Source organism: Schistocerca nitens, chromosome 2 (assembly GCF_023898315.1).
Source record: "Schistocerca nitens isolate TAMUIC-IGC-003100 chromosome 2, iqSchNite1.1, whole genome shotgun sequence".
Lineage (NCBI taxonomy): Eukaryota > Metazoa > Arthropoda > Insecta > Orthoptera > Acrididae > Schistocerca > Schistocerca nitens.
Genome location: NC_064615.1, coordinates 993,485,176 through 993,499,232, shown reverse-complemented (window position 1 = coordinate 993,499,232; position 14,057 = coordinate 993,485,176). Strand labels below are relative to the sequence as shown.

Sequence of the window (14,057 nt, the reverse complement as noted above, 5' to 3'; positions counted from 1 at the left end):
TGAAAAGTGGAATAAAGTGCTGCAATACATTCGAAATGTTGAATGTAGCTTTTGACAAATCTGTTATGAGTAAGACAAGAGTATAAAAGTGGTGCAAACATTTCAGAGAGGGTTGAGAAAATTTTGAAGATGACAGTCACCCTGGATGCCCTAGCACATCAATTACTGACGACAGTGTGGAAGAAGTAAAGAAAATGGTTCTAGGAAATCACTAAATCTCCATCAGAGAGATTGCTGATGATGTTGGCATATCCTTTATCTCATGCCAAGCAATCTTTTTTTTCTGATTCTTCAGTTTCTCCCAGCATATTTCTTGCTCGAACAGTCCACAGGTGTACTGCCGGCAGTACACCCATGGACTGTTCAAGGAATTTTTTGGTTGTTTTGAGCATGAAAAGTGTAGCAGCAAAGATTATTCCAAAATTGTTGAATTTCGATCAAAAACACTGCTGCATAGATATCACTCAGGAATTGCCAAATGAAGTCTACAGTGGTCCAGAACCTCTAAAGAAGGTTATAACAGGTGATGAAACATGGATATGACTTCAAACCAAGTCTCAATTGTCCCAATGGAAACCATCTGAAGAGCCAAGACTGAAAAAAGTTGACAAGTTCGGTCACAAGTGAAGGTTATTCTCACCGTCCTCTTCGAGTACAGTGGGATAGTGCATAATGAGTTGCTGCCTTATGGTTGTACAATTGATATGGAATACTACCTGGAAATTACACACCATTTGTGTGAAGCAGTCCAAAGAAAATGACCAGAATTGTGGCAAAACCATTCATGGAAATTGCATGATGACAGTGCTCGCGCTCGCATCTCAGTGCTTGTTTGTGACTTGCTGGCTAAAAACAAAACAGTTATGTTGCCTCAGCCACCGTATCAGCAGTATGTGGCCCCCTGCAACTTCTTTCTATTCCCGAAACTGAAGAGAACCATGAAAGGGCATTGTTTTGCCGCCATTGATGATATCAAAACAGAATCGCAGAAGAACTGAACACTGTAATGAAAAGTGAGTTCCAGAAGTGCTCCCAGGACTGGAAAAAGTCCTGGCACAAGTGTGTTGTATCTGAGGGGGCTTACTTTGAAGGGCACAAAGTTGATGTTGATGAATAACTAAAGATTATTTAAAAAACAAAATTTCCCATTACTTTTTGATCATACCTTCTACGTATTGGGTTGATGCACAAGTTCGTAGCATTTTTCCATAATTTTAATAAACACAACAGATACACATAACAGAGACGTTAGTCATCAATAATATATCCTCCTTCACTATTTACAACAGTCTGCAAATGTCGGGGTAACTTTTCAATTCTGTGATTGGAGAAATTAGATGGTTTTTGAGGCGAATAACTTTTCAAGCCATCTTTGGAGCACATTTTTGTCCAGAAAGGAAGTTCATTGGAGAGTTTTTAGTGTGAATAAGGTCAGTGTGGAACAACTTCCCCACTCACCTCATGTATAGTGTTTTGTGTCAGTCTAGCAGAATGCAGGCGGGCATTATTGTGGAGTAGCATCACTTCACACCATCTTCCTGTTTGTTGTTCATGGACTGTGTGTGCAAGGCATCTCAGTTGTTGAAAATAAACTTCAGCCGTGATAGCTACACCTCGGGGAAGCAATTTGTAGTACACCACACCATCACTGTTCCACCATATGCATAACATTATCTTCTGTGGATTCACACAGATCATTGTACAAGGAGTTGCGACTTTGTTTGGACCCAATCAGTCCTTTCCTTTTGTTGGCATAGAAACACTATTTTTCATTACAAGCAGTAATACAGGATAGGAATAGTTGGTGTTATTCACGCGCCAATTGATGACAAGCAAGCAGAGGTACACAAACGGCCACCTGCAGATGCTAGTGATTTTGGCTTAGAGCATGTGGTACGCATACATCTGATTTTTGAAACTTCCTCATTTCTTGTAAATGTCGCACAATGGTAGAAAGATCACAGTTCACCACATTTGCCAGTTCTCGGGTATACTGAAGTGGATCATTGTGGATTAATATGTTTAAACAGTCATCATCAAACCCCAAGAGTCTTCCTGAATGTGGAGAGTCACTAATGTCAAAACGATCCTCCCTAAAATAAGAAAACCATTTTCTAGCCATGCTCTGTTCAATGGCTTTATCCCCATACACGGCTCAAATGTTTCTGACCACCTCCACTACTGTCACCCCTCTATCGAACTCAAACAGAAGAATATGTTGGAAATGTTCAGATTTCTCCACTTGGCATTCCATTTTCTAGCATCCACAGCTTCAATCACTGTCTCCAAGTGACAAAATGACAATATGTAGACTCAAATAGCGACAGTGAACTACAAATAAAACAATCAATAAATAAACCCGTAGCAAGTGGAACGCCAACATGAAAAACAAAAATTTGTTGAACTTATGCACCATTCTAATAGTTGGGATACAGTGAATGAGTTCCTATGCCCTGCTGAATGACAAAGTATAAACTAAGGACATCATGCATCTCCCATGGAAAAGTCAAGTAGAGATCAGTCTGCCTGTCTTGAATCTTGGATGTATACTTGTGGCCCTTCTTTTACTACTCACAATAACTGTATATAATAGTGAGTTGTTTGTGAGCTTATTTTTATGTTGACACTAGGTTTAACATTATTCCACTTTAGTTTTAAGTGCACAAGAAGCAATAAAGCTCAATCAAAAACTTAGACAACTAAGTTATGCTTGACTGGTATAAGGAAGGATGTAATTAGTTAAAATAGAGTGCAGGGACCAAGCACTTAAGTGTTGAACATGTCCATATTCTCTGCCCAAAATTGGTTCCCATCAGCAAGAGTCTGTAGCATAAAAGCTAGTGCAGTATTTTGATACTTTGTAGGCAAAAACAAAAACAGCCCACCTGCTCCAGCAACTAATGAGCCATAGCAACCAATGACAGTGCTGACCCATGTGGCTTCTTTCTACTCATTTAGATAAGCAGACAGAAACTGGAGCACAAGGAATGTTGTTGTGTGCAGAAACTTGTACAGATGTTGCAGATAGTAATTTCAATATCCAACCAGCTAAGACAATGAGATCTGCTGGTTGCATACTTTTGAATCAAAGAAGTCAATGACAAAGGTAGATTCTGATACTGAGGACTAAGAACAACACATCAGCCTAATGTACAATCATTACTTCGTAAATGGACCCAAACAACAAGCAAAGTTTTACAATTAAATGGGTATAGTATAGTGATAATGCCCCATGAGAGAAGACATTAGGTTAAGCATAAACCAGCAACATGAGATGAAATTAGCTCAGAAAAATTTCCTTACACTTGTGTCCTCCATTACAGTGTTCATATAGCTTCTATATGTGTAATTTGTATGTCCTGCCAGATGCACAATGCCCAGGAATAGTGACCACTCTGACTCCTAGTTGCCAAACAGAGCTACTGCTGTATTGTGATCTGTGCGAACACCCAGTTTATACTGGAAGCTTCTACCGTCCACAATTTGTGGATTAAACACCAAGCACCATTTGTTGATGAAGTGCTAAATGCCCCCTGCCTATCAGAGCATAACAAATTGTTGTATATTGTCTGGGTGCAGCGTATGGAATGCAACTACACAGAGTCAGGCCACTGCACTCTGTGCCTGCTATTTGTGCAGTGGCTTCTTGCACTTCCTATCTTCCAACAGGACAATAGGTACATTTGCATTGCTGCCCCTGCAGTATAAATGCTCTGGTGCAGTTCACTGTCCACATACGTGAAAAAATGTGGGAAAAAGATACAATCAAATATAAATTAAGCCTTTCGTTGCAACAATTGGCACTTAAAGCTTTTATTTTTATTTCCACCAATTCTTGTTGAAGATACTCTAACAGTGTGTGTGTCGACATTTCAAATAGTGTATTATATCTATAAGTTAATGATTTTAAAATGTTATGAAAAGTGTTTATATCTTATGTGCCAACAACATGGTTTGTTGATCCTGATTCTTACTTGTAGACAACTCATCCTTAGTTTCTTTCTTCTGTTGCTGATGCAGGTTCAAGTAAGGCAGAAATGTGAAAATAAGAAGACTTTCTACTACTTGGAACAGTTAATCTTGAAGCACAAGGCCCATGAACACACCTTAGGAATTAAACCAATACACGGTAAGTTTGTAGTTAGTCGGAAGTAAAAAACTATTTCATCATTCTGTGTTTTCATGTTGCATTGCTTTTCAGATAAGGCAAGCTGAATAAAAATCTTTTTCATTTACATCTGTTCCATGCTATTAACAGGCATTACACACAATGTTGTAACGAGATTAGTCATTTGAATTTTTAGCTTCTCCATGTTCTGCTCCAGTGGTAATGAGAATGTTTTTAAGTCAATGAACAGTGTGGGTCTTTACATTAGGCCATTTTTCTGGTGAACCTGAAAATGTTGTAGAGAAGCAACACAAACATTTCTGTATGAATGAAAAACTCACTAAGAATCCCTCCATAATGAATGAGATGCCTACTCAGGAAGGCAACAAGAAATAAGTGTTGTAACATAACAACAGGGTTGTGTCTGTTTTTGAAATCATAACAGTTTATAGAGCAAAGATGTAACTTATTTGGATGTATCCAGAGGTGGTAAACCATGGTATATATCAGATAAACTGACTTGTGGTGAAGTAACATGGTATGCTGTGGGTAGCAAAGTGAACATCACTCCCTAAAGCTTGTCTCAAACGGAACGTGGTTCACCATAAGTTTGCTAGGTGGCCTGTTCACTTTGGCTTAGCAAGGACTGGAGATGTGAAGCTCTCACGCCGAAGCTCTCATACAGTGTAATATTTGGCTCAGCAGTAGCAGGCTCTCTAGTCTACATGGACAGCAACAAGTGCAAGATAGCTGATCTGCAATCTTTCCCAAAGGCTTTTAAAGAAAATAGTCATTAAAAAAAACTGTAATCTCTCGCATCTCATAGTGCCAGTCATTACCTTCATAACAAACTACCTATCATTTCATTACTTTCTACTCACCCTGTCCAGTAAGTCTCCCCTGACCCAGGGCTCTGGGTGCCTTTCTGAACTTCCCTAACGTCTCCAGTCCTTTTCCTTCACCCCTCTTACTTCCTCTTCAACTCTTCTGCCAGAAGAAGGACCCACATCTCCGAAAAACTGTGAAAGTTAAACCTTTTTGTGGTGTATTGTCCTGCCACTGCTTGTTGAGTAGACTTTTTATCTACCCATTTACATTATATTGTCATAGTTATTGTGATCTTTAAATAAGCTAATGCACAAAATTTGACTAGTTTGCAATGAAAAATAGAGTTGCTATGAGTTTGCCTTTAGTGCATGTAAGGATATACACTGTTGTGTATGGAATGTAGCTAATAAACTGAATTAGTCTTTAAACTTGGGAGAAGATCCACATCTGTCTCCAGTCTAGAGAAAATGGATAGCATGTAGAGCTCTCAATTCTGCTTGTGTATCCGGAAGATGAAGCCAGAAAGAAGTATTCATAACATCCCTTGTATCTCGTAAGCGGTTTTAGGTATCAAAATGATATTTTGACACATGGTAGCACAAAGAGAGTGGAGTGTTTTGCCATCTGGTTACTGTGCGAAACTTTATGTAACACAATATTCAAGTCACTTCAGAGAAGTGTCATCAGCAACAAGTTTTAAGTAATACCTAACTTCAGTTGTTGCCATGTTAAAATTTGGTTCTTTTACCAAAACACAGCTGAGTTGACAAAGATACATTTCGCTAACGTTTTAATATCATTTGAAACTGTAACAGAACTCTAAAACAGTGTGTTATTAAAACAGCAACTGAGGCGAGACGTGTCAGTTGTCTACAGAAAAGCGTATTCTTGGTACAATAATAAACATGTAATTTCTTCATTTATGTAACTGCAAAATGCAGAGTAATTCTTATTTCACAAACTATTGATGGACCTTAAAAATCACATCATTCCATTGAAAAAATATGTAGTTATTTGCATATGTGGTAGATAAGAAAATTTCACATAGTAACCATATGGCAAAATACTGTCCTCTTTGTGTGCTATCATGTTCCGAAACCTTGTGTTGATATCCTCAACAGTTTAAGATATAATGGGTGTTATGAATGTGTCATTCTGGTTTTATTGTCTGCAAGTGCAACCAGGACTGAGTGTGTCACATACAGTAAATTTTCTTCGCGTTAAAGACACAGATCTCTTCCCAAATCGTCATCATTTTCTAGGGCCTTTGTCCCACTTCAATGTGGGGTCGGCCTTGTTACTATGGATTTGGTGATGTTAGTGTCTAGGGTGGCCAGATGCCTTTCCTGTCACCAACCCCCCCACCCTCCCTCCCCCCACACCCCTCCCCCAGGACGGAATTAGTGTACCCCAGCTGTCTGCGTCTAGTGTAAGCCATGAAATAGTGTGAACGTTTTCAAATGTTTGCGAGGCATGTAACTGAGGGGGGATGTGGGGACCAGCCTGGTATTCACCTAGTGAGATGTGGAAAACAGCCTAAAAACCACATCCAGGCTGGCCAGAACACTGGCGCTCACCGTTCATCTGCCAGGCGGATTCGATCCGGGGCCAGCTCATGTACCCAAGTCCAGGAAGCAGCGCATTAGTGCCGTCAGCTAACCTGTTCGATTGATCTCTTCCCAAATGTAAAGAATAATTCAATGTTATGGTTGTAATAGAGGGAAACATTCCACGTAGGAAAAATATATCTAAAAACAAAGATGATGTGACTTAACAAATGAAAGTGCTGGCAGGTCGACAGACACACAAACAAACACAAACATACACACAGAATTCAAGCTTTCGCAACAAACTGTTGCCTCATCAGGAAAGAGGGAAAGACGAAAGGATGTGGGTTTTAAGGGAGAGGGTAAGGAGTCATTCCAATCCCGGGAGCGGAAAGACTTACCTTAGGGGGAAAAAAGGACGGTTATACACTCACGCGCACACACACACACACATATCCATCCACACATATACAGACACAAGCAGACATATTTAAAGACCAATACACTCACTCATGCAACATATTGGTTCAGAGCAAATGGTTTCCTGCTAAATGAAAATAAAACTCAGCAGATAATCTTCACTCTAAGAGACAAGCTACTATCTGATGACCCCAGTTCTGTTAAATACCTGGGAGTTTATTTAGTTATCCTTGGGCCAACATGTAAACTATATTAGTAGTAAGCTATCTAGAGTAATTTATTTATTAAGACAACTCAGAAATTGTGTACCTGAAACATACATCAGATCATCTTATTTTGCATTTTTCCAAAGTAAAATATCCTGTGGCATTATTTTGTGGGGTAACTGTAGTCATATACATGACATCCTATTATTGCAGAAGAAAGCCATTAGAATAATTACAAATTCTTCACATAAGGCTCACTGCGAACCCTTATTTACTAAACAAAAAACTATGACAGTAATAAACCTCTATATATATAATGTCTTAATCTTTACGAAGAAGAACCTACAAGATGTGAAACGGAAAGAAAATGTACATTGTTAAAACACAAGAAGCATCAAACACGTATACACTCCTTACCACAGATTATCAAAATCAATAAATAGCTATGAAGTCACAGGGCACAAACTATTTAATAAGCTGCCACATGCTATACAGGATCTTCGTGAACATACATTCAAAGAAAGACTGCATGAATGGTTTATTGCCCACCCGTTCTATGATATCAATGAATTCTTCAACTGTACAATGCAGTAATCCAACAGATGACCCACTGTACATTTATTGTAATATAAGCTAAAATATTTCAGTAGTCAATACCTTATCACACTGTATTATAAATTGTATCTTCATTTGACGTTGTCAATTGCTGTAATGGCCTAAAGACAATAAAATCTTTAATAATAATATTATCTGCTCAACATGTGAGAATTGTAAACACAAGAATGCACTCATATATGTCATAGTATTAAGGACGACATGAAGTACTACATCTTGAATCATTAATGGTGATGAAGTGCTGCACTGTCCTCTACATCTTCATTATTGGTTTCCCATCTTGTAAGATGACAACAGCTTTGCTCACAGGGTTGCATGTATATGTTCTTGCTTTGGCAAACACTCCTCAAACCTCTTGACTGTCCCATTGAGTCATGCAATCTCAGTCCCATAGATAGTGCCTGGGACAATTTGGAGCAGGGGATGAAGTGTAGCAATTAAACATCCTCGTAGTTTGGTAGTTCTGCAGGACCTAATCATCAAAGAAGGAGTGGGTTCAGCTAGATATGGCATACATGACAAAACTTGCGGACTCTCTTCCTCAGCAAGCTGAGGCAATTATCAAGGTTAGAGATGGTGTAAAACCATATTAGTGTGGTGTCTCTTATGGGTGTTTAATTTTTTGGTCTTTCAGACAGTTGACAGTTTTGCTTGAAGCATATGGAAGGGAGCATTGTTAGCATCTTGCTCAAAGTGCGTCACATCCAAGTAAACAATCATCACTGTCCTCAGCTTGGAACTGATGCTGGAGTGACGGAAATGACCATCTCTTTGATCTTTCCTCCTAGCAATCCATCAAAGATCCAACTTCTCCTGATTAACTTCCAGGTATAGTTCACAGCTCAAGACCAGTCCTGTGGGGAAACATTCACAACATCTTATTTTGTTAGCATTTCCACATCACTGAGAATAAACTGTAATGCTTCCTTTCCATGTTATTTTGCACTTCAGCTCAGCTCAGATTGAAATTAGTGTGGTATAGAGGATGCTTGATTTTGCTATATCCTTTTCCCGTAACTAGTTCATCAACAAAAGTCGCATAATATCACTGTTGCCAGCTGTGCTCCTGTTGAGGAAACTGAGGAAGTTGACACATGACTAAAATACTAGACTAACATTCTGGAGTGCAATGATTCAAATCCCTTTCCAGGCATCCAGAGTTATGCTTTCTGTAGTTTCCCTAAACTTATTATGGCAGATGCTGGAATAGTTTCATTGCACTGGAAACTGTCTCACTCCCCTCACACAGTCTTCCTAGGGAACGTCTTTCACTGAAGCAAGTGGCAAGTGCACAACAGAAGAATACTTACCTGAAGGTGTGTACGGCTAAGTGGTGAACTAAGCTCAACCCCTCAATAACCAGCTTCTGTTTCAAAAATTCCAGTAGGCACCAGTGCCATATATCACAAGTCAACTGCCATCAGTTTCATCTCTACCCTCTACCCTCCTTACCAAAAACCTTTCAGGCATGCCTGAAAGTTGTCATGTTATCACACGATTTAGACCTGCGGTTGGTATAAAAATGCTAGGTGTCTTCTATTGGTCCCTATCATTTCCCCCTCAACGGAGGGCTAACATTTACCTGCGGCTACCAGATAGCAGCAGTACTTCTTCTTTCTAACTTCTTCCCACTCCCACTCTTCCTAAACACATCTGGTGTCTCCTGTGTTTGTCTTAATTTTACTCATATTTGAGCCTGATGTTCACTTAATTCAGAATACTGTGTGTGGGTGCGCGCTATAAATCTTTCTTGACATATCTCCTTTCTCCCAACCTTTCCACTAGATGCCAGTTTCCACACTTTCCTACTCTCTGTTATCTGTTTCATCTGGTTCTTGCCATGCTTTCTTTATCTAACTGTTCCTCTTCACACTCCGTAGCCCCAGGAGGTCTCACTGAATTTGTCAGTGGTCTCCGTATTGCATCCTCCTCCCCCCCACCCCCCACCCCCCACCCCCAAATGGAATAATTTCCTCCAATATTCACTGTAAACAACAATTACTTATGCCACTTCCCCAGTTCAGAATGAAGAGCAAATGATACAGAATTGCGAGCAAAATGAATTAGTGTTTATGCAGTTTTAAGGAAATTACTGTGCTATTTAACAAAGTTTTTCATCATTAATGTATGTACTACAAAATGTATTGATCAATCACTATACAGTGGTAAGTAACTTCTAGCTGTGTACGGCAAACGCCTGCATTGCTTGTGATAATCTTCTCATGTTGCAACCAGATATTCAAGTCAGATTGATAGAATATTTCAACAGTCTAGCTGGCTGTCATCTTCGGGTAAGATACTACTGTTGCTGATTGTTGTCGAACTGATGCTTTGCTGAAGCTGGCACACTTTATAGGCCAACAGAGAGTACTCTGCACATGCACCAAGCACTGTTAGCGCTACAGAGGATGTGAGCAGTGCCACTGGTGGTGAAGACAGACAAAAGTGAACTATCCCTGCTGAAATTAATTGTCAAATTCCTCTTCCAAATGAGAAATTGTGTTTTAATGCAGATTTGTGTGTATTCCACAACTTGTTCAGGGAATAGCAGTTACCCTTTAATAAGGTTATCAACCATCCCAGTTTCAGCTGATTCCTTCAAGCAAAATGCCAGTAATGAGACACCCAATTCTCATTATATTTAATTGTGTGTTCCTCAGCTAAGCACAGCTTTGTTAATGGTGATTTTTCAGATCGTTATAACCTTGTGCCCAGGGCCAGTCTACGACCCAAGTGACATAAGCAGCTGCCTGGGGGCCACATCTAGTGCAAGATTTGTACACAGGCTGTACCATAAGTAGTAGCAAAAACTACTCATTTCTACACTTACTAAATTTTGATTTATATTTAAAGTTATTACCAAGAGGCCAAACAGTGACAATTAATGTATGATAATGATATGTCGCTAGTGCAAAAAAATGTTCTCAAACCAGCCCTGGTTGTGTGGCAACGAAGTTCCACACACCTGTCCTAAAAGTATGAATAGTAAATGTAAACACCACCCACATATTAGGCCTTAGGCCAGTTACACCTGTCCAGCTACTGCCTACAGGGCAATATGAGGAGCAGTCTATGATCGTGGGACATGTGATCTGTCTGTCATTGATCCTACCAGTCATTATTGTCAATAGCTGAATCCAGATGACAATGCTGCTTCTTTCTTCAAGCAGCTCTGCTTTTGGCCGCAGAGGCTGAGTGGACCACTTTCCAGACCTGCCTACCTCAGAAAAATCCAAAGATGTACCAGGGATCGAACCAGGCCCTTCTACACCAAAGGCAGAGATGCTAACCTTTTGGTAATTGAGGTGGGTGGTGTGAATAATTTGACCAATACATGCTTTACCCTTATGAACACTGGGCTTCCTTAGCCCCAGATCATCTTTAACAGAACCCAAAATGTCGCTAATCTTGGCTGACAGGATAAACACAGTTTTGATGTTAAAATTTCTTAAAAATTTTCCCTAGTTTAGATTATAATCACCCAGTATATGGTAGGAAAGAATCCGATTCAGATTCATCATGGTATACATTTGGTGATGATCTTAACTCCAAGGCTCGATGGATCTGTTACTCAGAGAATTCATTCCATTTAAGTGCAAACTTTTGGTGTTCAGTTTCCTGTGATGAGCAAAGTTGTTGTGCTCATTGCTGAGTGTCATGACCCCATGAACAAAGTATTTCCATCCCAGACGATTGCCAGGTTCTCTTAGTGCCTGCTTTGTCTCGTGCCCTCAATCTTTCCTCGCAAGATAATTTTTTCTGGATTTTCTCCAACTCTTCTCACAATATGGCCAAAGAACTGGAGAATTTTTTCGGTGACTCGAAAAGAAAGGCATCTGGAGATATCGTATGGCTCAATAATGGACACATTTGTTCTTCTTTTGGTCCATTTTACGCGTAGCATCCTACGCTAGCACCAAAGCTCAAACGCATCAATTCGCTGTTTGTCTCTTCCCTTGAGTGTCCATGTTTCGCAACCATAAAAGAAGACAGAAAACATGACTGTTTCAACTAGCCAGATCATTGTGCTATTTGTTATTGCCCTGCTCTGCCAGATCTAGGTGAGCTGCTTCATAGCCACTGCATTAGGTGTGGCACATTCTCTTCAGACCAGCATCCTAAGGACCCCATTGAGTTGGTTTGCTTGGTGACAGCTAGTCACTTGCAGGTGCTGGTCAATACGTGTAGGTATCCAGTAAATGCTACACATAACAATGCCACCATTCTGCTAAGAAATGAGAACATAAAAAATGGGAGCTTTCCATCTGTCCACACTTCAGTTGTAAACTTAATGCTGGGGTGAAGGGGATTCAAATTAAGAGTATCAGCTCCATGTGGCCAAATTAAAGAGATATCAGCATATATCCAGAAACATGTTTGTTTTAAAATTGCTGTCTTCAGTGCTTTTTTCAAAGCCATATCAGCAGTTGTGGCTGATAAGGGTTTATCGACAGCCAGTGTCAATTTATTCGTAAATCTTGACATAAAATAAAATGTAAGTTGAAATAAGTACATTAAAACAAATTTCCAACATTTAATTGATTAAACTGAATGATTTTTCAAATAGAACATGCATACACAGGGAGACATCAAAGCTTACAAGTAGGTCTGAGGAGCCCACCTGTAATGTATTTATATGCTGAATAAATTCCAGTTAGTTGGGGTGTAATGTCCACACTTGCTGATGAAGAGATGAAGAACCCCCCCCCCCCTCCCCCAAATCCTCACTCCCATAAATGCTTTGCCATGTTATAGGTGGACAGACCCAAATTACTATAGTGCTTGTCATTTACAACGGCGGCCGAGTTTATGTTCATTCTGCGCATCTGACGTCACAAAACACAGTCAGCCAATGAACAGAGAACGACGTTGCCAGAGCTCGACTGCAGTGCAGAGCACGGACGAGTGTCTTCAGTTTTGAAAACGTTCAGTCATAAATAAAGTAATTGAACAAAGGCAATGTCTTGATAGTAGACTTTCTTTTATAGAAAGTTTGGAAAACACATTCTTTATACCAATTGCTTCATATTCTATTAATTAATTAAACCAAACAAGCAATAAGCCTCCTAATTCAGGCGATAGCAAGAAAAGGTGTTTGTATCATTCTCACTAACCGCTTTTTCACAATAAAGAACAGCGGTAATTGTTTATTTCCTATTTCACTTCGACGAAACGTGTGTAATTCATAGTCATACCAACAGTGTTTGTCGGTATTTTGCATGATGTTTTAGTGTCCTCCAGGAGTCTTATTGATTGACGAGTTGTGTTAGTGTAATGGTTAAGGTGTTTGAATGCAAAGTGTAAGGTTCTGAGTTCAAACCTCGTTCGGTGCTGAATATTTTCTTTATTTAAAAACAATATCGAAGTGTCATACTTCATGAATTTTATTCGTTTGAATGTAATTTTTTGAAATTTCTAGTGCTTTGTCCCTTCATTATAATCATAATAAGTTTCCGGTTTTTCTAATTTTGTCCTCCAATATTTCTTTTCACAGCAATTAAAAACAGTGAAAAGGCACACATACAATATTCATGGTATCTGTTTTGTTTGTATATCTTCTCTTCCGCAGTCGCTGTTTTACTATTCATATTTATATTCTTTTGCGACAATATTAAAAGTAATATTTAGAGCAGAATTTCAGCTCATACGTTGCCGAGCTACTTGATTGTCTGATGTAATTCTTTGCTTCGCTGCTTTGGCAACATCATAGTCAATGTTTTGGCAAGTATTTGCTGTCCGTTATGACAAACACAAATTGTTTGCACACTGCGCCTCACTGACAATACATTTTAGTTTCTATGTTTTATTACGTCCACAGTTCAATTTTGTGTACTTCGCCAACTTTGTTTTAATCAGAACGTTTTAGAAAAAAGTGAAATGACTCTGGTATAAATAAAAGTTTTATTACAGTCGCTAAAGATGGAATATTTCCCAATTTATAAACACTGTTTGTTATAAAGGGTGTTCATTTTAACTGGGGACATTGTAATCTCTTGAAAACGACACACAGAGCCAAAAGAAATCCTAATGAAAATTAGTTCATCAAATTATAACAAATTTGACCACAAATTCGTCAGATTTGGTATCATTGGACGTCCCACAGTTTGGTTTAATGTATTTTGTCTACTTCCTTTTGATTGAAGTGCTTTAAAATAAAGCCATACACACCTGGTGTAAATGAAACTTTTATTACAGTCACAAAAGACGGAATATTTCTCAATATTACATGCAACACCTTTCCGGTACTTAAATTAAATGAGATATTGTTATATGGTAAATTTTATATTAAATTTAGGTATATGCTATGGACTTTTACCTCTGCAAACTCTTCAA

General features: G+C 39.0%; 1 protein-coding gene across 1 annotated transcript in view; it reads left to right on the top strand.

Moving 5' to 3' along the window:
* LOC126237315 (60S ribosomal export protein NMD3) overlaps nucleotides 1–14,057 on the top strand; it is an 82,844-nt gene that overhangs the window by 30,974 nt on the left and 37,813 nt on the right. The window contains exon 5 of the mRNA XM_049947280.1: nucleotides 4,021–4,129. Within this exon, the coding sequence (XP_049803237.1) occupies nucleotides 4,021–4,129 (109 nt within the window). The remainder of the gene's footprint in view (nucleotides 1–4,020; nucleotides 4,130–14,057) is intronic.